Source organism: Electrona antarctica (assembly GCF_951216825.1).
Source record: "Electrona antarctica genome assembly, chromosome: 16".
Taxonomy (NCBI): Eukaryota; Metazoa; Chordata; class Actinopteri; order Myctophiformes; family Myctophidae; genus Electrona; species Electrona antarctica.
This window is the reverse complement of record NC_136797.1, coordinates 28,401,292-28,426,155: the sequence shown is the minus strand read 5'-3', so window position 1 is coordinate 28,426,155 and position 24,864 is coordinate 28,401,292. Positions and strand designations below refer to the sequence as shown.

Sequence of the window (24,864 nt, the reverse complement as noted above, 5' to 3'; positions counted from 1 at the left end):
CCTCAGCTATGGCAAGGCCCAAAGCCCAGGGCAACCCTCTGTGGATTTGTCTCATTTGCTACAGTACATTCAACTGCAAATTGCAACTGCATGAAATGTAACCAAAACGGCTGGGTCCATTTGGTTACATGATGTTGTACACAGCTTGATTTATCTATAGTGAATAACAGATCTACAAGCTCATACTGGACTCATATTGGCTCTACTGAGCTTGTATTGTAGATGTGCTATTTGCAGCATGCAACATTAAGTATACTGTACAATAATACAATTTTTGTACTTTACTGAGTAATTCCAATTTCCAATAGTTTTACTTGTATACCCTACTCCATGCACCGCATCTCAGAGGCAAATATTGTACTTTTACTCCACTACATTTATTCGAAAACTTTAGTTAGGCTATACTATAGTTACTTTGATTATTATTACAAAACATACATTACCCATACATTTTGGCCATTTGAAAATAGCAGATCTACAAGCTCACAACGCACGATGCGACACATTGTGAGCTTGTAGATCTGCTATTTTCAAAAGATTTTTATACATATGAAAACTTAAACTTGAAATGGGACATTATGCATATAGTGATAGGTCTGGTCCATAGCCCTAATGCTTAATTCTGCCTTGCAACGGCAGGGCATTAGGGCTATGGACCAGAGCTAGCATAGTGAGAGTAGGCTACTTTCTACTTTTGGTACTTTAAGTACATTTTGAAACCAATACTTTTATACTTTTATTCAAGTACATTTTGAATTCTGGACTTTTAAAATTGTAACGAGTAGTTCTATATTGCAGTATTGATACCTTTACTTACAAGTAAAACAATTGAGTAGCCTACTTTTTCCACCACTTTACAGGTTTTCACAGCCCCCACACACACACACACACACACACACACACACACAGAGACCACCGACAGACAGGGAGTTATGGTTATGTAATGGATAATGGACCCATCCATCCTGTAAAGACATTACACTGGCTTCATGAGCCTGAATCTAGAGCTAGGACACACAAAACCAACCGCTCACTACTGTTGGATCGAGATACGAGATGATTGATAAAATAATGATGACCGTCATTCAAGGATTTTTTTCGAGAGAGTCGACATTTTACAAAAACAATTAAGTGCGATCTTGTGCGCACCTCTACAGCAGTGCTGAATGATCACATCCTCTCCTCATGAGGGGGCTATGGCATCCTGATCCATCCTCTTATAACCTCACTATATTTTATTAGTATTATCATATTGTAAAAGCATTTCATAATGTAGACCCACTATTATTAATAGCTATCATAAATGGCCTGTTTTCACCTTCAAATGCTGTTCTACATGGGGTAATTATATTTCGGAATGCATAAAATGGAAATTTTTATTCTTAATATATTGTATATCTATATTCTAATAAAATACATGTAGCCTATCTTGAATAATAATAAAGCAAGCATATGGTCAATTTGGTGTAGCCTATACATTTGCACATCTATCACTATCAGTAACATCCACATCCAGGATATATTTTATTTTATTTTGTATTATAACTTTTCCCCCATGCATGCATACCGCTGGTCCATCCTTCATGATAATCTTCTTGACGACCACCACACGGCTGCTGGTCGTGCAGGGCGCGGGGGTGCAGCCGGTGCAGCCCGGCTCTTCTGGAGTAGCCGGCATCATCATCATCAATGTCTCCTCTTTAGTCAAATAGAATCCATACTGCGTTGAGATCTTGTTTGGTTCCGCCAGGCCTTCCAGGATGTAATATTAAACTAAACACTAGCTTTCTAGTCTCAATCTCGACAAAAAAAAAAGCCAAATTATCCAAAGTCAGTCAGCTGTTGAATTGTGATCAACTGAATGCTGCAGCAAGTTGGACACCAACACCACCACCACACACGATCCGATCGGGGCAATTAAATGTCTCTCTCTCATCTCTCATCTCTCATCTCTCTCTCTCTCTCTCCACCGACCGGCCGGACGGACGCGGATTTCGCTGCTCGTGGTTAGGAACGTGTGTCAACTCAACCACCACCACACACACCATGGCGAATTCCTGTTATTGGACTTTCAAAATAAATCGCAGAAAATTTAGATTTTTAGTTTAGTATAGTCTTTGGAATAAAACTTCATAACATTTTTAATCATATCTTAAAGGACCACTTCACCACTTTTCAACATCTCTTCATATAATTGGTCCTCACTAATGTTCATGATTTTTTTTAAACAAGATTTGTTTTAAAATATATTTAGATTTGTATTATCGTGAGAACGATGGCTTCAACCTTTGCATTGCAACTTTTCAGGAAAAGAAAGCCTGCCGTTTCTATTAGCTTGGATTCACCATCGATGATGTCACTGGTGGACGGGTTTCTGAACTGCCCACAGCCTTCCTATGAGACACAGACTGAGTAGAAAAAAAGGTGGTATTTTATCATGAACATTAGTTAGGACCAATTATAGGAAGAGAAGTTGAAAAGTGGTGAAGTGGTCCTTTAATCACCTGAAAATGTTTTAGTGTTAGTCTAGTTTTAGTCGACTAATATCGTAAGATTTTAGTTGACTAAATGTACAGTTGATTTATTCGACTAAAATTTATTTTGGCAGGCCTTGATGGTGTCAATGGCTGAATACACTTGCTGAAAATAGCCGATCTACAAGGTCACAACACGTTGCAGAACATAAAACGACTTCTTCTCCACTCGTCCCTCATTCACATTTTAGTCTAGTTTTTATTTGTTGACGAAAAAGCATATATTTAGTCTTAGTTTTAGTCATCGTATAGTTTAACTAGCCTACATATGGCTAGTATTAGAGGTGATATTCTGGTTAGCAAGGAATATCACCTCTAATACTAGCCATGTCTTGTATGGAGAGTATAGGTTGCTGCCTTCAGGAAGGAGATATGGTTCCATGCAGCATACAATAAGGTCAGACTGAAGAGGTCTTTTGTCCATCAATCAACTCTGAGGCTTAATCAGGATTTTGGCCAGGACTAGACTGAGCTGTGGACATTGGACTAGACTGAGCTGTGGACATTGGACTAGACTGAGCTGTGGACATTGGACTAGACTGAGCTGTGGACATTCTCTGCCCTTATGTTTCTATGTATGTAACTGTATTTTATTTTTATTTTTTGTCCTGTGTTATGTCAAATGTGTATATGTGTTGCATACAAGGCCGCTGGGTTGCAAAATGAATTTCAGTGGAATACTCTGTCACAACTTCGAGGTATTCAATTACATATACTTGAGTAAAAGTACAAAAGTATTCTCACGGACAGCGACTTTAGAGTTCATTCTATTTTAGGTGATTGAACTTTTGTTATTAAAAATAAGTAAGTTAGTGGATAAGAACTGAATAATGGCTTTTGCATCTGCCTAGATCAGTGGCTCTCAGACCTTTTAATTGCAACCACCCAGAGACCGATGTGTAGGTTATAACCGTTATAGGCTGAGTTGCTCAGTTGATTTAATACTTTATTAACAGTTTGCAAATAGGAGAGTGAGGTTCCATACAAAATAATCCAATAGGCCCTGCACTTGAATGCTTTTACTTTGAAGGCAGGAACTGCGGTCAGGCTCAGCTGTGGCGTGTTGACATTGAACCATATATCAGTGTTCGTGGATTCGTGATGACGCTGGCACGCCCCTACGTTTCACCGCACGTGTGCAACTGTCTGGCAACAGAAGGATTAGGGATATGATGAGAGAGAGAGAGAGGGGGGGGGGGGGGGGGGGGCTCACGTGTAGTCAGTGAGGGTCGGTGAATAAAACATGTTGAAAACGTGACAACACAGTAAAATCCTCTGTGTTCGTTTATCAATGCATAATAACTCTGACAACATAATCCCATTGACCATTTGGTTATTATACATAATACTGCTGCATATTCAGTGCCATATAGCTTTAAGCTTATTGTATTAAGGTTATTTATTCAAGGTCATCAGTGTCACTTACACTGCCTAATGTGCCTATGCATGACACATGTTCACACATCAACGGGAATTCAGGCTTGTATTGAAGTACTTGCATGTATTAATTAAGAAAAAGTATCAACACTGCAATGTAGAAATACTTTGGTAGGCTAAAAGTCTGGAATAAAAAAATACTTGAGTAAAAGTATTCATTGTGCCCACCCTTGGGGTGGGATTGGCAAAAGTTTGCATGTTCTCCCTGTGTACACGAGGAGAACATGCAAACTCCACACAGAAAGGCCACACACACACACACACACACACACACACACACACACACACACACACACACACACACACACACACACACACACACACACACACACACACACACACACACACACACACACACACACACACACACACACACACACACACACACACCTATACCTACCCTAAGGCCTATAGGTAGGTACCCTCACAAAAACATGCAGTAATCCTGGTCTCTAAACTGCCTCTCCCTGGCCAGCTGATGGAGGGTAATAAAGGAACTGGTTGGAATAATGTGTTCCTTACACGCACTATAGGTCCAACCGGGTAAAATCCCCCTGTCAGGTGAAAATAAGTGGCTTGGACTCCTCATGCATAGAGGGAAGCATGATGTCAGTCTGTTTCTCTCCCCAGGTTGGCAGAGAGGGTGTAGCGCCCAGGATTACATTAGATAATTGGGTGATTTAAAAAATAAAAAATAAAAGTACATAACAACGAGGGGAAGAAAAGGAAAAATCATCAAGCAAGAGAACAGCTTGACATTGTCCCAGTGCTTAAAGGAGGTGAAGACTCACGTCACTCACCTCTTCAGACTCCATAGCCCGTATAGCACTATAGAGCATCGCAGTCCCGCCTCCTACCCTGGACCAGGAAATGAAACCCAATGCATTATTCTCATAGACATTTCTTAAAGTATTTATTTAAAGACGGTTACGCCGCGGACAAAGCCAACTCGAGTCGTGACAACTCATGACAACACAAACAATATTTTGGACCAAACAAATAATTAGAAAGAAGAAAGAAACGGCAGGTTACAACACTTTTTTTGTTGTTTTTCTTCTTTGTAATTATTTGTTTGGTCCAAAATATTGTTTGTGTTGTCATGAGTTGTCACGACTCGAGTTGGCTTTGTCCGCGGCGTAACCGTCTTTAAATAAATACTTTAAGAAATGTCTATGAGAATAATGCATTGGGTTTCATTTCCTGGTCCAGGGTAGGAGGCGGGACTGCGACGCTCTATAGCACTAAAATGGAATTTAGATAGCTGTGTAGACAGGTAGGTTCAGTTGTTGCCCTTCTGGTCTGTATAGTTTCAATGTGCAGATTATAGATTTAAAAAAAAAGTTTTATACTGTTTAGACTGAGCCCTAGATTACTATCTATATGCATTTGATGCATTATCTTGTGTTTATACCTTGCTTACTGTATATCGTTCTGGATTAAGAGCGCCCGCAAAATTGTAAATCGAAGTGTGCACACAATGCTTACTATATAAAACATCCATTACAAACATCTGTGTGCAATGCACGTAAACGCTGTGATCTGACCTGTGCCCTTGGAATTTATCGAACGACACGCACGCATGCACGCACGCACGCACGCGCGCGCACACACACACACACACACACACACACACACACACACACACACACACACACACACACACACACACACACACACACACACACACACACACACACACACACACACACACACACACACACACACACACACACACACACACACACACACACACACGCCCCAGACAGGCAGTCAAGTTGACGTGTCCTTGAGCATGACACTGAACCTGCTGCCAGTGTGTGTGTGTGTGTGTGTGTGTGTGTGTGTGTGTGTGTGTGTGTGTGTGTGTGTGTGTGTGTGTGTGTGTGTGTGTGTGTGTGTGTGTGTGTGTGCGTGTGCATGTGTGTGCGTAATATACAATATACAGACCCCTTTAATTAATGGGAAATAGGCTTACACCCCAAATCCATAATTTCCATATACGAAGCTGGTTGATACCCATTCGAGAGAAGAGGAAATGTCTGTGATAATTCTCTGATAGTGGAGGATCGAGCCTAGGGATATTCCCAGGTGACTGCTTTAGTATAGCTGTTTGCTGGATCGAGTTACGCAAGTGGCGCATGAATAATGCAAACTCAGCAAGTCATCCAGGGCTAGTCAAACCTCATGCACTGCAGGCTCATTTATATTGAATCAAATGTACACTGTGCGTGTACTAATCAAAATGAGATATTGTTTTGTTTCTATTACATTACAATATATTGCATTGGTTGTCATCGTGGGGTCTGGAGACCCCCAAGGTCCTTGAGGTGGATTATGTATTATGTGTTCATGTTTACAGTTAGCTTTCAGCATGATCACAGGTTTAAAAAGACATGGGTGGCAATAAAAAAACACTTAAAGTAACATTTCATGGCTGGAAGGAACTGCAGTCACTCAATATTATAGTATTTGTAGTAGAGTTGTAGTTGCACTGCCCCTCCTTGTGGAGAAGGGGAGGCTGCGTGGAGGTGGGACATGTAGTCCTTGTGGAGAAGGGGAGGCTGCGTGGAGGTGGGACATGTAGTCCAAGAAGGAAGTGAGACCAGAGTTGACGAACATGAACGAAATCATCATGACTAAAATATCTAAACACATATTACACACATGAAAACCCCAGGAAAGTGTTACTTGTGCCCTAAACATCATTAAAATAAGATCTGGTTGCAAAAGTTAAAGTTTAGTTAAAGTGGCCCTTTAACTAAAGTATCTTATTACTTAAAGTAATATTATATTATTAAGATTTTACAGTAACTATTAATATTAATTCATAACTAATTACTTAACATTTTGAGTAATAATTATTTCTAATATGTTATACTATTTCCAAAAGTGACCAAAAGTGCCTTAATTGGTGGTATACTGTGGGCTTGAGTGTTTATTAATGACAGACTGGGTTGGGATGGAGTTGCTTTGCAGGCTGCTGGTCCGGTCTAGATCCAGAATCTAAGGAAACGATGCGCACTTGTCTGTACGTGTGAGGAATGGCGGGCCATAAACCATCCAGAACAAACTGGGTATAGTGTGAGTCTTTTGGGTACAAAATATGCAATTATTGGGGGCAAGAAAAAAATTAAGTAAAGTAAATGCAAATGCAAGCTGAAAATCTAATGACCTGAAACACAAATCTGGTTTCAAGGGGGTATAGTACCCACTGCCCTGCAGGTAAAGTATTGATTGTTAGGAACCAAATGGACCATTATGGGTCCGTTAACTTTAACTCCAGGAGTTAAGGAGAATTACGGGATTTTTACTTGTAACAGAGTAGTTCTATATATTGCAGTATTGACACTTTTTCCACCATTTCAATAAGTCAGTTATACCTTTCAACCCATCGGAGGTGTCTGTGCATCCTCCTCGCGGAGCTCTGTTTGGAGTGGTGTTGCTAGGCAACCTTTGCAGCGAGCCAAACAGCCAGTCTGTCGGGTGGTTGAAGTGACGTTCACCTGTGGATTCATTCATTCCTCCCCAGATGTCAGACTGTGAGTACAGGCCGAGCTGTCAAAAGGACAATACTTGAGCGTACGCGGCTGTATAATCCATAACAGTAAGTCACAATGAGAAGCTTTGTGGATATTGTTGTGTATGGAAGGGTTGTTCATGCTTTGGCATAGGACGGCTCAGTCTGAACATACAGTAGTAATAATTGTCTGTGTGTGTATGTGTGTGTGCGTGCGTGCGTGCGTGCGTGCGTGCGTGCGTGCGTGCGTGCGTGCGTGCGTGCGTGCGTGCGTGCGTGCGCGCGCGCGCGTGTGTGTAACAGGCTATAGCAGGATGGCCTTAGCCAGTGGTCACTGGATGGAAAAGGAGATTAAAGGTGAAGCACCATGTCCTAGGTGGGTCACAAATCCTGGTATATATATTCGTGCGTGCATGCGTGCGTGCGTGCGTGCGTGCGTGCGTGCGTATGTTTTGCATGATTTTGCAGGTCAACTAATAACTAATTACATGCTCAATTAAAGGTGACAATTTACCATTTTCCTCTGTCCTACAGACATGGCCATGGTTTAGCGGTTGCCGGAAACATCGCTTTCTTGTTTGGAGGAGTGTGTACCATCGATACAGGGGTAACCTTTTTATTGTACTGTACACAACATTTACTCTCTTTTTCATTCAAGCCCTGCAATTCATAGCCTGAGCGGGCAAATGTCCACAAACTGGTAGCCTATACTGTAGAGAGTCTGCAGGCATACAAGTCCTCGTCTTGTGTACCAATGAGTCTGCCTTTAACCCATTTCCACCTGAGGACGCATCTGTGTCGCCTTATAGCTTTTAATCACTTTAACCATTATTTTAAACTTTAGCTGATGAAAAATAGCCGATCTACAAGCTCGTAGCGTGGCACAGAGTGCAAATCTTTGATTATATATTCTTTCCCAGCGAACGTTTTTAACTGAAATATTTGCTTCTGGGGGGGTTCCTGGAACAACATATTTTCAGGTGGGGGTCCGTGGCCAATTACATATACTTTTTGGGGTCCTTGACATGAAATGGGTTGAGAACCACTGACATAGAAACAGGTTTTTCAGATGTCATGATTTAGAAGACATTTGTTGAATCAGCTTGAGGTCTTAACTGTTTTTATTTGTTTAGGAAGAATTGCCATTTTACCTGAATGACTTCTACATGCTCACTGGTACGTAATGTGGTGCATTCTCAGTGCAAAGAAAGGGAATACAATACAATAAGAACATACACTGTAAAACCATCAGTGTTCATTTAACTCTCATAGGAGTAGTTAACTAAGTAGTTAAATAAGTTAAAAATGACTTATTTTTGATCGATTATACACCCCTGAAGCCTTGAATTTGTGGAGTTTTTGTCGCATTCCTAAGCCAATCAATCAATCAATCAATCAATCAAACAAACAAACAAACAAACAAACAAACACACAAACAAACAAACGACTGGCTCAAGAATGCAACCTCACCTCCGTGAGGTTGCGTTTAATGGAACCAAATGGACCCGTCTTAAATCAACACTGAGGATTTGACAGTGTGGGTTCTCTCTAATACAAAAAAACAAAGAGCAGACCAGACTCACCTCGTATACTGATGTTTCCAGTGTCACCTGACGAGGTGACGTGGGAGGTGATGCCACAAACTGGACTTGTACCCTCAGCGAGAGAAGGACACACTCTCTGGTAAACTATACCTGCAGTGCACAAGCAAACAAAGTGCCCTATTATTAGTACCAAACACTTGCGACTTCATCTACTCACACACACAGTAACAGCTACAAAATGCACATACAGTATTTAAATGTAGTGCTTTGTGAGTGTGTAGATTTATACAATCAATTAAGTTATGTCCAATTGTGTATGTATTTGATGTATGTATGTTGTTCTTGCTTATTGTGACACCAGGGCTCCACCGGGCGCGTCAGCGTCGCGTCTCCGTCACCGTCAGGGAATGTTCCCTTTTTAATCAATGAAGGGTGGCTCCACTGCCCGCGTTGCGTTGACGGAGACGCGACGCGTGCATTAAAATTTGCACGCGACGGAGACGCAACGCGTCCGGTGGAGCCCTGGCGTAAATCGCTCTGGATTAAGACCGTCTGCTAAATGCCTAGATTGTAAATTGACAAGGCCAGTTTTTTGCCACTCAGTCAGTAGGCGTTCCCGCATAACCTCTCCGGGTACGATGTTGATGCCATGATAATAACGCATTATCGCCCCATCCCTATTCAATCTCAATGCACGCAGGCTCTGCTCAAGAGCACCTTGAGGCACGGTAGTCGTTGAGATATGGATTACCAATTCTCAGATGCTTTTTCCATGTGACATGTTTGCTCAGATGTGTCTGAGGGTGGGACACACTGGTCACATGCCTCTTTTGTTCTGCCCACAGTGTGGTGAAAGGCAAGATTTATCTGTTTGGAGGAGTGTCCAAACCACATGCCATAGAATGTCTCCCAGGAGTTTACTGCTTCGACATAGGTGAGGAATATTGTAGGTTATTGTTTGCCAATTCCATAAATTAGAAAACAAATGTTTAAGAAGTAGTGAAAATAGCTGATCTACAAGCTCACAACACGGCTCGAAGGCAGCTTGTATATCTGCTATTTTCATTAGTTTGGGTCTCGGGCAAATGTCTAATTTCTCTTTTGGCTGTTAAGCAAAAACGTTTGGGGAACCACTGTTGTAGAACGCCATTAGAACTTACAGTATGTTATCTGCTCTGCTTTTATGTAGGCCTATCTATCTACCTACACTACAGTATGGGCAACCACAACTATCGTCATTGCCTATGATGAGATATTTGTAGTAGATTAACAGTAGCACAATTTGAAATTTGCAGAAGAATAATGTAGTCTGTCACTGTCTGTGTGTATTTGACTAGGGTTTGACTGGATTGCTGGATTACTACAATGACCATAATGCTTTGGTGCACTCACCCCACCTTGTGGAGAGGGGGAGCAGGGCGGGGAGGGCTGTCTTACTGAGACAACATGTAGTCCAGGAAGGAAGTGAGACCAGTGTCTGTGACATCACAGACACTTTGAAATACTAAAATATCTAAAAACAAATATTAGCCACATAAAAAAAACCCAGGAAAGTGTTTCTTGTCTTTTTGAGTGGTGCAGCCACTCCAAGGAACAGCAATGTCCCTGGTCCGTCCATCCCTATGTCCGTATGTCCCTATGTTTAGGGTACCAATAGGGGCAAAAGTGGCGCTGTTGTGCTAGGAAGTAGAAACAGAGAGAGAGATAGTGTTGCACTGTTGCCTGATAATTACAATGTGGAGTGTGCATGAGAGAGAGAGAGAGAGAGAGAGAGAGAGAGAGCGAGAGAGAGAGAGAGAGGGGCTACGTACATAAGTAACAAATGTGAGTACTTGTTCTTCCACTATACCGTCTCCTTCTCTCCCAGTCTCTCTGACGTGGGAACTCCTAGCGACAGGGGGCGTGGCCCTCAGAACAGTGTCACACAGCTCCGTTGCCGTGGGAGACAACATCTACGTCTATGGAGGGATCCTCGGGGGTGTGCCGAGCGACGACCTCAAGGTCTTTAACACAGGTCAGACCTGTCTGTCTGTCTGTCTGTCTGTCTGTCTGTCTGTCTGTCTGTCTGTCTGTCTGTCTAATCTTATTGTTTTGGTGTCTCAATAAACATTGCCTCTCCACTGTTCAGTGTCACTTAACTGGACTCCGGTGAAGACTACAGGATCCCTGCCCTCTGCACGGTAACACTTACATCTCAATGACAATCCCGCACCTGAGAACAACTATACACTAAATGGAACAGATCAGCCTTCGTTAGTACCATCAGTAACACCTGTGAAGGAAGGTTAGGGTTTACTCTAGATCAGTGGTTGTCAACCTTAGGGTCGGACTTCCAGCGGGGTCCCCCACATAATGTTATTTCTTTGGGGGGGGGGGGGGGGGGGGGGTTGGTTGAGGGCCCTATCTTGCGCCACCCATTACGCCTTATATGTGCCATTATTTACTATATTTTGAAAAACCTTTTCAAATAGTTCAACTAGCCAATCTACATCGACACGTTGTCAGCTTGTAGATCAGCTATTTGAACTATTTTAAAAGGTTTTTCAAAATTGTAAAAAAAATAGCAAATAAGTTTAGGGATCAGGGGTAAGGGTAAGAGATAGCCCAGAGTCTATATCATAACATCCCAGTGTTATTGAACTCAGAAGAGGTCCTATAGGCAAATATTCCAAAAACGTTTGTTTATTTAATTTTGAATGTACATTTCCGGATGAATTTACTTTCATCAACTTGCTCTGAAAGTGACCCCAACAATATCATTGTTGGTGTGTGTGTGTGTGTGTGTGTGTGCGTGTGCGTGTGCGTGTGCGTAGGTACAATCAGAGCTTTGCCCTGGTTGCTGAGCAGGTGATAATGTATGGAGGTTGTGGAGTTGATGGAGAATACTTTAAAGATGTCCATGTTCTGAACACAGGTAAGAGAAGCCAAAAATGATTATGTTCACATTACTGCCATCACTGCACTCACTTGTGAACAGTGGCGTACATAAGTACAAATTTTAGGCATTTTTACTTTACTTGAGTATTTCCAATTGTCAGTACTTTTACTTATTGTACTTTTACTCAACTAAAATATTATTTTAAAACCTATTGACTAGTTATTTTGTAGATCTGATTATTATTAGGCCTACAAAACATTCAGTAACCACTTCAGGCCTACATACCTTTCGGCCATTTGAAAATAGACAATCGAATGCGTTGCATTGCAACACATTGTGAGCTTGTAGATCGTCAGAGATAGCAGATCGACAAGCATACAAACGTGTGAGCTTGTCGATCGGCTATTTTCTGCAGAAGCTTTCCACACAATAACTTAGTTAGGCCTACAGCCTACTTACTTTTTACACAATAACAGAAAACAGAAAATACCGGAGGGCGACTATACACTCAACAATATGGGGTTTAAGTGGTAAGATTAGCAGTGAGACTGTGTTTTTTCTTTGACCTTCATTATAATTATGTCCTCAGAGAGCCTGGTGTGGCAGAAATGGGAGGTGAAGGGAGAGTGTCCCCAGGCCTGTGTAGGACAAACCCTGTCAGCACATCATGATAAGGTATAGTATTTACCATAGGACACCATGATAAATACCACCATACCGTGTAGGACGCACCACGATAATACTACCACCATGATACTGTGTATAGGACATACACGGGCAACTGGCGGCCCGGGGCTGCATCCACCTTCACTAAATGCGGAATCGGAATACTGATATCATATGAGGGCAATAATACAAGTAAAAATGATTCACCTGAATGGTGCTAATAGTTGCTACTACTACTTTGGGATGTGCAGCAGTACAAATGCAATGCATGTACACACCACACAAGACAAACTCTGCACTTTGGGTATGTCATATGACTATAGTACATATTTTATAACAAACAAACGCTCTGAGAAAGGTTGAGGATGGTCTGCCTTTGATATCCCCTCTGGTCATTCATTGTCATGGCCGGTGGGGATTATGTTTTATCCCTCCATGCTTCTGGTCAGATTGAATTAAATACATGCAAGTCTGTCTGATTTATATCACAATTTACATTGCAATTCAATTACCCGCACATAAACCATGGTGTCCACATTTCGGTAAAAAAAAACAAATAAGAAAAGAAAAAGGAGCGAAATTTGTCAAACTTGTTGTGTTTTTTGTTATTGTAGGATGTGTACTTGTTTGGTGGAAACGTCACTGGTGATGATGAAAGTGTTACATCAAACAATGAGATCCATAAGCTTAGTATTGGTAAGTTGTAAGGCTCATTTATACTTTGTCTTACAAGACTATCATCAACTCATGCTCAATTTTCGACTGAACTGAAAAAAGTGGTGATTTGTACACACTTTCTGTCTGTCCACACACACACATGCACGCACGCACGCACGCACTGCATACACATAATACGCACGCACGCACGCACACACGCACACACACACACACACACACACACACACACACACACACACACACACACACACACACACACACACACACACACACTCTCTCGCTCTCTCTCTCTCTCTCTCCTCTTCAGCTAAGATGAAATGGAAGGTACCTCTCTACGTGGGAATCCCTCCAGCTCGCAGATATGGACACTCTGCTTTCATTCTGCACAGCCATGTAATTAGAACTGTCACTGTATGTGTGCGTGCATCGCGCTGCACCACATTTTCAGCATGCAACCAAGTGTGAAATAATGACTTATACTGGATCTTATACTAGTCCCTAACATTTTAGTGTAGTTTTTATTTGTTGGAGAAATTGTCGACAAAGACATGACCAAAATTACATTTTATTCATAAAAAGGTTATATAGTGCCACTTTAAAATAAATGCAGAGAGCTAATTCCAAGAAAGTATTATGTTATGTACTTGATCGATATTAACAGTACAGTTTCACCCTGTTTATTGGTAGACACTTTCATGTTGCACAATGCACCCTTTAACTCAAACACAGATTATGTTTGTTCTGCATTTGATTGACAGCTGTATATTTTTGGAGGGAAGAATGAAGAACAGGAGTTTAATGACATCAAGGTGATGAAACTGATCAACCCCTCAGAGAGGCAGCCAGGTACTACATGTCTGTCTGTCTGTCTGTCAGTCACAGACTTTTCCCTACACCGAAAAGTTTAATAAATGGTTTTCATTCATTCATTATTGTATTCTCTCCAGTAATGAAGGAGATTCTGTCCGAGTTTGGTCTCCAAGGGCTCAGTCATGGGTGAGTGCAATCAACTACACAGGCAACTTGGCAAGGCGGATCTGTGTTTGTGCGTGTGTGCGCACGTGTAACGAGTAACTAATGTTTACAAATAGTGGAGTAAAAAAAGATTTGCCTCTGAGATGTAGTGGAGTATAGAAGTAAAAGTATACCTCCTGAAAATTGGAAGTAAAGTAAAACTTTACTTTTTTCTATCGATTGCTCACCCCATGGAGGCTTTAATTCATGGTGTGTGTGTATATATTTGTCATTGTGTCAGGTTTGCTCCTACAAAGGTCCCCAACGTCAAATATGGACTGAGTGACGCGGCCACATCGCCGGTGGCGACCAGGAAGACAGTCACTTCCTCACAAGTATGTCTTCTCTCACAAACACACTGCACTCACCCTTTTTATTCTTCCTCGTTCACTGGAATAAACTGAATTGTTTTGTTAAATATGGGTTACAATAACAGATATTTGTAAATACCATACCCACAGTGATTCTTTAAGGACAATCTAGAAAATAAAGGTATTGCACAGAGATCGCTATATGATCATTTACTGTACATGTGTAATATATATAATTCGCTAATTATACAGTGCTAATTAAATTCTTGCAGGTGTTAAAATGGACCTGTAGGTTAACACACAGAAACAACACTTTCACATTGACCGCATTCTCAAAATATTGTTAGTATAAAATGTTCTGTTTGTTGATTCAATGATGACCAAGTACTTTGACTCCAAGGCTTCTTTATTCAATCAAACACGTATACAAAGGTTTGTCCTTGACATGAACTCTATCTGACCTGACTTCCTGTCTCTGTGTGTCCTTATATGGATTTCACTACTGACACACTACTACAGACACTGACACCTTGTGGTTAAAGATAATAGATAATGATCATGATCATCACATCCCCCTTTCTGTGATATATACAATAATGCTATTTCTCTCTAAGCACATCACAAGGCAACAATAATCATAGAGTAAGTATAAAACGAATACACTTAGGTAGTCAGCATAAATGATAATTTGACTTTCCTTTCCTGCAATAAACCTTGGGTAATATTTTCAATTTTACAATGCTGTTTTTTTTTTCTTTTTTTACAATGTTCTTTTTTTTTGTTTTGTTTTTTTATGCAGTTTCAAGTTCTTTTTTTTAACCAATCTGTTTCACAAGATCAGTCTATCAGGCTTTTTGCTTTCTCTTGTGGATCTCCTAAGTACAGGAGTAGATGGTGTGGGTTGTGTATGTGTTTGTGTATCTGTGATAGGTGGAGAGATGGACTCAGTCTCACTCGGTGCCTCAGAGAGCTCCTCAACAGTCTCTGGTGTTTTAAGAAGACTGCGGCGATTGCGTCTGAAGATCTGTCCTTCCTCTGTCCTCACAGTGAACGATCGTGGAGCTACTTCTTGAAGAACAGTGGCTTTTGTTTTCCATCCCCCAGGCTCTTCAATCCTAACAGTGTCATTGCTTGACAGTGGTGGAAGCTGTTTTGCTGCTCTGTCATAGAATGACTTCTGCCTCATCTTTTGTTGTAGTAGCTTCTGCTCCAGTTTCAGTTCCAGATGTTTATTTGGCTTTGAGATGAATGGCAATGTAGTACGAAGCTTTCTGTTGTTCAGAAGCTCAGCAGGTGACAGTCCGCATTCAAGTGGTGTTGCTCTGTAGGTGAGTAAAGCTAGGTAAGGGTCTGAGTCACTGTCAGCAGCTTTCTTCAGCAGTTGCTTTAAAATGTGGACTCCCTTTTCAGCTTTCCCATTTGACTGTGCATACAGAGGACTAGATGTCACATGCTTGAAGTCATACTGTTCTGCAAATCTCTGCCACTCCTTGCTATTGAAACAAGGTCCGTTGTCACTCTGGGCCACATTAGGTATCCCTTGTCTGGAAAAAGATGGATTTTACATGCGATATGACACAGCTTGATGATGTGTTTGAGAGTAATGCCATTTCAGGGAAGTTGGAATAGTAGTCAATGACAACAAGATAATCTTTCCCCTTCAGATGAAACAAGTCCATTCCTACTTTCTGCCATGGTTTTGTTGGCACATCAGCTAGCACCATAGGCTCTTTGGTTTGCTTGTTTCTATGTTTTTGGCATGTTTCACATGTGCTGATCATTCTCTCTATGTCTTTGTTAATTCCAGGCCAGTACACTGTGCCTCTCGCCCTTCTTTTACATTTCTCGACACCGAGATGACCTTCATGGATTCTCTGTAGCATATCCTGTCTTAAATTGTGTGGAATGACAATTCTGTTTTGTTTCAGCACCAGTCCATCAACAACACTGAGCTCACCTCTGACGTGGTAGAACAGTGGGAAGGAACCTACAGGCCATCCATTCTGCATGTTCTCCATGACACGCTGCAGCTCTGTGTCTTTTGATGTTTCAACAGCTATCTCCATGGACTTCTTGTCTGACACTGGAAGTGCAGCAGAAACCATGTTCACATGGCATTGAACATCTTCATCTGTTGTACTCTCACACCTCCTTGTGGGTGCTCGTGAGAGAGCGTCGGCAAGTATCAGGTGCTTTCCTGGTGTATATACCAGCTCAAAATCATATCTCTGCAACTTCATCATGAGACGTTGAATTCTTGGTGACATGTCATTTAAGTTCTTTTTGATAATTGCTACTAATGGAAGATGATCAGTCTCCACTGTGAAGGAGGGTAGCCCATATATGTAGCTGTGAAACTTCTCTAGACCAAACACCAAACCCAAGCACTCTTTTTCTATTTGAGCATATCTGCATTCAGTCTCTGTCATGGTTCTGGATGCATAGGCCACTGGTTTCCAATGCTCACCTTCAGCATGTAGGAGCACTCCACCGATTCCATCTTTTGATGCATCTGTTGACACCTTGATCCTCTTGTTTGGGTCAAAGAAAGTCAATACAGGTGCAGTGGTCAGTGTATTTTTGAGATTCTCCCACTCACTCTCATGTTTGGCTGTCCATTTAAACAGATTTTCCTTATGCAGTAGCTCACGAATGCAGGATGTTTTGACTGATAAGTTGGGAATGAATTTGCCAATGAAATTTAGCATGCCCATTATTCGTAACACACCTGACTTGTCTGTGGGCCTTGGCATGCTCTGTATGGCATTTATTTTTTCTTGATCAGGCTCAACACCTTGTGCAGAGAGCTTGTCTCCCAAGAAGACAATTTCTTGAACTCCAAACTGACACTTCTTTTGGTTGAGCTTTAGCCCATACTTTTGCACTCGCTCCATCACTTTTATCAGCCGCTCATTGTGTTCCTGGATTGTGGACCCCCAGCAGTCAATGTCATCAACATAACATCTCACACCTTCTAGTCCCTCAATGATGTGTTCCACTGCTCTGTGAAAAATTTCAGAAGCTGAGATTATTCCAAATGGGAGTCTTAGGAAACAATATCTCCCAAAAGGCGTATTAAAGGTACAGTATTTGGTGCTGTCCTCATCTAATTTTAGCTGCCAGAAACCTTGTGATGCATCAAGTTTTGAAAAGTATCTGGCACCCGCCATCTCCCTCGTGATCTCCTCACGTTTTGGAATTTGATAGTGCTCCCGCTTAATGTTCTCATCAGTGGCGTGCACAGATAGACACTAGGGGGTGCTAGAGCACCCCCTGCCCTTTTGGCAATGTGCCCTTTTGAAAAAGAAAAGAAAAAAAACATTTTTTTCCTCTTTTTTTTTTGATTTTTCAAAAATAGCAGACCTACAAGCTCATAGCGCGCCACTCGGTGGCGCGCTATGAGCTTGTAGATCTGCTATTTTTCAATAGCTAAAGCATAACATAATGCTAACACCAAAAGGGGTTCCCGCCCAAAATGGATTAAGGCAACCGGCCGGTTCCACGCGCTGCACAAGGTGCCCTTTTTTAACTTGAGCACCTGCCCCTCTAAATGTCTGTGCACGCCACTGGTTCTCATTGAGATCTTTTGGATCCATGCATAATCTCAGGTCTCCATTTTTCTTCTTTACACACACCATGGAGTTGACCCAATCTGTTGGTTCCTCAATCTTTTTAATTACTCCCAATGTTGTCATCCTGTCCAGCTCTTTCTTTACACCATCTTTGAGTGGAGCTGGAACTCTACGTGCGGCATGCACAACTGGATATGCATTTTCTTTCAGCTGTATTTTGTATGTGAATGGCAATGAACCAAAACCACTGAAGACTTCGGCATAGTTCTTTACAATGGAGTCCACAGATTCACTTAGTGCATTTACAGCTGTATTGATGCGATACACTCTTTTCACTAGGCCCAAACTTTCACAGGATTTGTCACCTAGCAGTGAATCACGTTCTTCAGCCACAACAGAGAACAGTAGGTGGTGCACTTTGCCTTTGACAGTGACTTTCAGTTTACATGTTCCTAGACTGTCAATTCCTTTTCCATTATAGTCTTTCAGTGCAAGTGTCTTTCTCTGTATTTTTGGCCTTTCCTTCATTTCTTTGATATCTGACATGCTGATTAAATTTGCCTTTGCACCAGTGTCTAGTTTCATAGTGACCAAAGTTCCATTTATCTGCAGTGGTGCGATCCATTTATCTTGCTTAATAGCATTAACCTCTTTTACAGGCTCATCTTCACAGTTCACCATGCCAACGAAAAATGTGTCACTCAAATCATCACTTTGATCACTGTCATCCACTATATTTACAGTTTTTCCTTTATTTCTCTCTTTTCCTTTTGAGAAACACTGTTTAGCAAAGTGGTTCTTGCCATGGCAGTTAGAGCATTGCTTACCAAACGCTGGACACTGTCTGGGTCCGTGTTGTGAACCACACCGTTTGCAGTGGAATGTTGCGTCGCTCATTTGCTGCTGTGCAGGGCGCGTCTGCATGCGTCTTTTTCCTCCTCTTGAAATTACGCACACAGCGCTGTCACTTACGCTGGCTGCGCCGTATGTCTCACTGAATGTCTTTATATGCATTTGGGACAGTTCACTTGCATGACAGATCCTTATTGCTCCATCCAACGTCAGCTCAGTTTCCCTCAGTAGCCTTTCCCTGAGTTTCTTATCCTCCACAGTGAAAACAATTTGGTCCCGTATCATGGAGTCCCTCAGAGTACCAAAGTTGCATGTCTGAGCTTTTAGCTTCAGATCAGTGAGGAAACTGTCAAAAGGCTCACGCTGTTGCTGCACTCGAGAACGAAATACATATCTCTCGTATGTCTCATTCTTCTTTGGAGAGCAATGTGCATCAAACTTCTCGAGCACTTTATCCAATTTACTTTTGTCATCTGGCACGTCATAGACAAACGTATTGTACACTTCAATAGCTTGTGGGCCTGCCATTGTAAGAAGTAATGCTACTTTCCTTGCATCCGACTTTTCTTCCAGTCCCATAGCTGCGATATACAGCTGGAATTGCTGTTTGAAGTCACGCCAGTTGCTGTCGACATTCCCAGTCAGCTTCAAACGCTCTGGTTTATCTATATCCATGTTGATTGTCGCAATTTCTTCTTTGCTTTATAGTTGAGTTTTTACTCCTGGTACCATGTTCTGTTTGTTGATTCAATGATGACCAAGTACTTTGACTCCAAGGCTTCTTTATTCAATCAAACAGGTATACAAAGGTTTGTCCTTGACATGAACTCTATCTGACCTGACTTCCTGTCTCTGTGTGTCCTTATATGGATTTCACTACTGACACACTACTACAGACACTGACACCTTGTGGTTAAAGATAATAGATAATGATCATGATCATGATCATCACATAAAATAAATATAAATAAATAATATATATTATGTAATAATAATGAGTATTCTCTCTATAGGTGAATGTCCACAGAGACTTCAGTGTGGTGAGAGATCAGGCCATGAAAATGATCCACGCAGCCTTCGCTCTATTGGACCAGGAATTTCAGAAACTGGATCGGTACTATATCATCAATTACATTTTTAACTCTTCATGTCATGTTCAGTTAAATGTCTGTCTGTCAGTCAGTGGTGCATTTATATATAGCGCTTTTATCCAAATAGTGCTTTACATAGATTGTGCTTTACATTCACACATCTATGGCGGAGGAAACCACCTGCACATCCGGAGCAATTAGCGGTTCAGAGTCTTGCTCAAGGACACTTCAACACTAACTCTGGGGGAGCCCGGGATCGAACTGGGAACCTTAAGTTCCCATCCGGTTGCTCTACCGGCCACTCTACCCTTGAGCCACCCTTCAAGACCTGCACCTGACCTGACAAAATGGTCAGGTGCAGGATTGAAAAGGGCAAGAGTAAGTATTGTGTAATAAAAACTCAAGAAAAGATAGCATTTAAAAAAAAGAATATTCAGTTACAAATTAAACTTATAAATAAATTGACAAAAACAAAAACTATCATTTCAGTTTTAGTTTTGTAAACACAGTTTTTAGTCATATCTGACTCACTGATTGACTGCTGAATAAATAACTAATGAATTGTTCAATTGATTGAAGTTCTTATTTCTTCTAGAGCTAAATCGGAGCTTGCCCAGGCTGCTGCTGCTTTAAAGAGTGAAAAGATAGTCCACCAATCACGGAGACAACATCAGGAACAGGTACACTGTCAGTGCACGGCACAGCACGCACGCACACACACAGGGGCGGCCTTAGGGATCTGGAGTCCCGTTTCAAGACCAAATATGAGGCCCCCATATCCATCACTCTTGACAATTATGCCAGCAACAACAACTCTCCTCATCCTGTCATCCCTTCACAATAAAGCGTCTCCCCTTTACCTCCCAATGCCGCACATTTTACCCAGGTTATTAACAGGAAATAGGTGTAACTTAACAGCGTGGGACAGAGTAACATAGACATATAAAGGTAGATGCCTCTTCTGTCTCTGGGGCGTCTGTATCTCAATGGAAAGCAACATGGAGGCAACGGGAGGCAATGTGTGATTGCATTGGCAAGCTTTCCCGAGATTCCTTGCGAAGCGTAGCGGAAGCAAAACGGAAGAACGGAAGGGGCCAATCAGAGGCGCGTGCCTTCAAGATTCCGCTTGACTTCCTCCTCCCGTTGCAGACGGGTCGCTCCAACGAACTGCAGCGGCCAATGAGGCATCTATATTTTTTTAATATCTATGGAGAGGAAGGCAGAGAGTGAGCGAGAGAGACAGGGTGAGAGAGAGGGCCGTTTCAATTGAAACTTATGAAACATAACAAAGGCCTCCTATGCACACGCACACATGCAGAACTGCTACAGAGTTACACTGGCACTGATATTGATTTTTAATGACATATAGTTCAATATTGAAAATGAGTGGTATTCCCCTTTACTTGATGACAAGCCAAATGTGAGTACTGTAGAGGTATTTTAACTAAGTCATCGACTATACCCCAAGCACCGTCCGTCCTGCTGGCAGTAGCGATGTGCGATGGTCCATGTTGGAGGCCTACTTGTATGCCACTAATTTTGCTCTCTTGGCATTCCGATAGGCACACAATAGTAAATCATCACCCCACCTATACAATGAACACAGCGGAGCAAATAAAATGCTATTTAAAATGCTACTGTCCAGATGGCAGATAAGATGCAATATACTGTACCTGTATTTGTATGTTTATTGATATACCAGTGGAATATGATTGTGATATATTGCGTGCATGCCTGTATGTACGTACGTGTGCTATAGGAGGTGCAGGAGATGCTAGAGAGACATCGAGCGCAGAATGAAGCCTGGCTCAGAGCCCGTGCCGAGGAGAACGACCGAGAGAGGAGAGAACTCTGCAAACTGAGGGTCAGTTCGCACACACGTACACACGTGCGCACACACGTGCACACACACACGTGCGTGCGCGCACACACACACACACACGCACGCACGCACGCACGCACGCACGCACGCACGCACGCACACACACACACACACACACACACACACACACACACACACACACACACACACACACACACACACACACACACACACACACACACACACACACACACACACACACACACACACACAATGACAGTAGTGGAAAAGGCTACACCACCATGAGCCCTACGTCATGGTGTTTAAGGTGAGGACCCAGAAGCAGAACCAGGCAGGCAAACTGATGCAGTCCAATCTATTTATTAACATCAAACAGGCAGGAACACAACGTTAACGACAAGGACTATAAACTGCCAAGTGAACACTGACACAGGGAGGTTTAAATACACAAGACTAACTAGACACAGGTGCAACGTTACATAACTACAAACAACACAAGATTGGCTGCCTGACACTATCAGAACAGGTGAGACAAGGCAGGCAACAACAAATAGAACAGACAGGAAACACTAGGAACATAACTACACAATAAAAGTACACAGTTCATAACACTACTGGGCCATCCAGCTCTCCCTCAGTGATGGAAGAATAAAGTACTCACTTGTTTTGCTTAAGTTAAAGCATCAAAACTGCAATGTAGATATACTACTCTGTTGCAAGTAGCCTACAAGTCGCATATTAAAAATGTATATAGGCTACTTGAAGTACAAAAGTAGATCGGCATCAACATATATACACATTACCAAAAGTAAAAGTAGTCATTGTGCAGAATGTCATTGTGAATAAGAAATCTTTTGAAAATAGCCAATCTACAAAGCTGAACTTGTAGCTTAACTTTGCTATTTTCAAATGGCCAAAATATATAATGCACTATAGGGCTGGAGTGGTTAGTACAGTATGTGTTTTGTAATAATAATAAGTAAAATACAAAGTAACTAGTAAACTAAAGTTTTCGAATAAAGTGGAGTTAAAAGTACAATAGGCTATTTGCCACTGCGATGTAATGGAGTAGAAGTTAAACAAAACTCACAAATTGTACTTAAGTACAGTACTTGAGTAAATGTACCACTGCACTCAGCACCCTCACTGCACCTGTCTTCTCGGACAGGATGTTGACAACAATGCTTTTCATGCTGTATACAGTATACCGTATGCATTGAAACACCCGTTTCATACCGTATGCATTAATTGAAACACCCGTTTCATACCGTATGCATTGAAACACCCGTTTCATACCGTATGCATTAATTGAAACATCCGTTTCATACCGTATGCATTGAAACACCCGTTTCATACCGTATGCATTGAAACACCCGTTTCATACCGTATGCATTGAAACACCCGTTTCATACCGTATGCATTGAAATACCCGTTTCATACCGTATGCATTGAAATACCCGTTTCATACCGTATGCATTGAAATACCCGTTTCATACCCTATGCATTGAAACACCCGTTTCATACCGTATGCATTGAAATACCCGTTTCATACCGTATGCATTGAAACACCCGTTTCATACCGTATGCATTGAAACACCCGTTTCATACCCTATGCATTGAAACACCCGTTTCATACCGTATGCATTGAAATACCCGTTTCATACCGTATGCATTGAAACACCCATTTCATGCTGTATACCGTATGCATTGAAACACCCGTTTCCTCCTCTCTCCCCATGCAGGAGGAGGTGGTGCAGGAGCAGGAGCGCTTGAAGGAGGAACACAACAACATCCAGAAACGCAGCGAGCATCTGCTCTCCATTATGCAGCAGTTCAAAGGCATGTGAGGCAGGCAGGCAGGCAGGCAAGCAGTAGGCCTACTGTACATATGATACTGAAATACCTCCCCAATGACGGAGGGGCGCCGTCTCTACCGAATATGAGCCACGTGAGACACCACCGAGTGGCCTGCGAGTTGCCGTGTCAAGTGTTGCGAAGTTCGGTAGAGCCGATTCAGCTCCGTCCGAATAGTATTTTTTACGGGGTGCATACTTAGTTTAGACTAGTCATTGGTTATAGACATGGGTTAAGGTTAGGTTTAGGTGTGCTGCCCCGTGGGAGGTTAGGTTTAGGGTGAGGGTTTGAGATAGGTTGTAGTTGTAGGACTAAAGACTGGTCTAACCAATGACTAGTCTAAACCAAAAACTGTCTAAACTATAAGTACTGCACCCATTTTTTACTATTCTGGCCCTAAAACCCGAATTTACCCAGCCCGAACCAGCCACGGTGAAATAGCACTTACGTGTTTGTGAAAGCCACGCCTACGTCAGTAGTAGTATATATTAGTATACAGTATAGGCCTATAGTACAGTATATGTACAGATTTGTGGGTTTTGTGTATATGCACAGAATTGCAATTCTGTGCAGACAGACAGACAGATAGCTAAAAATAGACATATTGTAGCTTCGGATTGTAGACACGGACAGATTATGCATAGAAAGTGATAGATCTCCATCTGACAAATTGACACTGACAAATAGACTGACACGGCTGACTCCAGATCATGTGGCTTTCTAATAAATGTTGACTGAATAAACCACGATTGTGTTATTTGTAAAGGTATGTGTACTTTATATAAAATCTTTATATTATTGCTGGTAGCTTTTTTTCTAACATGGGCTTGGCATGACAACAAAAAATGTGATATTGTCAATCAATATTATTGTTTTCATGCGTTATTTCATGCACTATAATGAATTCTCCCCAGTGTTTTGTGTTGTGTTTTCGTTTGGTTATACAGACTTCATACCGTAAGGTTTATCTGGCTGGGTCGCATAAAGTGACACCTTATTTGACATCTGCATAGATGAGGAGTGGGAGGCAGTCCGGGCAGCATGCAATGCTGACATTTTATGTAGGCCTACAC

The 24,864-nt window shown here is 41.8% G+C and overlaps 2 protein-coding genes across 2 annotated transcripts in view; one reads left to right on the top strand and one right to left on the bottom strand.

The window, feature by feature from the left end:
* mfsd14ba (major facilitator superfamily domain containing 14Ba) overlaps positions 1-1,791 on the bottom strand; it is a 25,220-nt gene extending 23,429 nt beyond the window's left edge. The window contains exon 1 of the mRNA XM_079524569.1: positions 1,568-1,791. Within this exon, the coding sequence (XP_079380695.1) occupies positions 1,568-1,687 (120 nt within the window). The 5' untranslated portion in view covers positions 1,688-1,791. The remainder of the gene's footprint in view (positions 1-1,567) is intronic.
* Positions 1,792-7,802: 6,011 nt separating this feature from the next.
* LOC306939386 (uncharacterized protein) lies at positions 7,803-24,425 on the top strand (the record flags this gene model as incomplete). The annotated part of the gene is made up of 18 exons (XM_079523972.1): positions 7,803-7,864; positions 8,023-8,095; positions 8,622-8,664; positions 9,093-9,171; positions 9,878-9,966; positions 10,900-11,046; positions 11,161-11,212; positions 11,846-11,946; positions 12,500-12,585; positions 13,191-13,272; positions 13,562-13,647; positions 14,013-14,100; positions 14,202-14,250; positions 14,510-14,603; positions 20,017-20,117; positions 20,690-20,774; positions 21,854-21,958; positions 23,680-24,425. 18 exons carry the CDS (start codon positions 7,803-7,805, stop codon positions 23,782-23,784), a joined length of 1,527 nt encoding a protein of 508 aa, XP_079380098.1. The 3' UTR covers positions 23,785-24,425.
* Between the last annotated feature and the right edge of the window lie 439 nt (positions 24,426-24,864).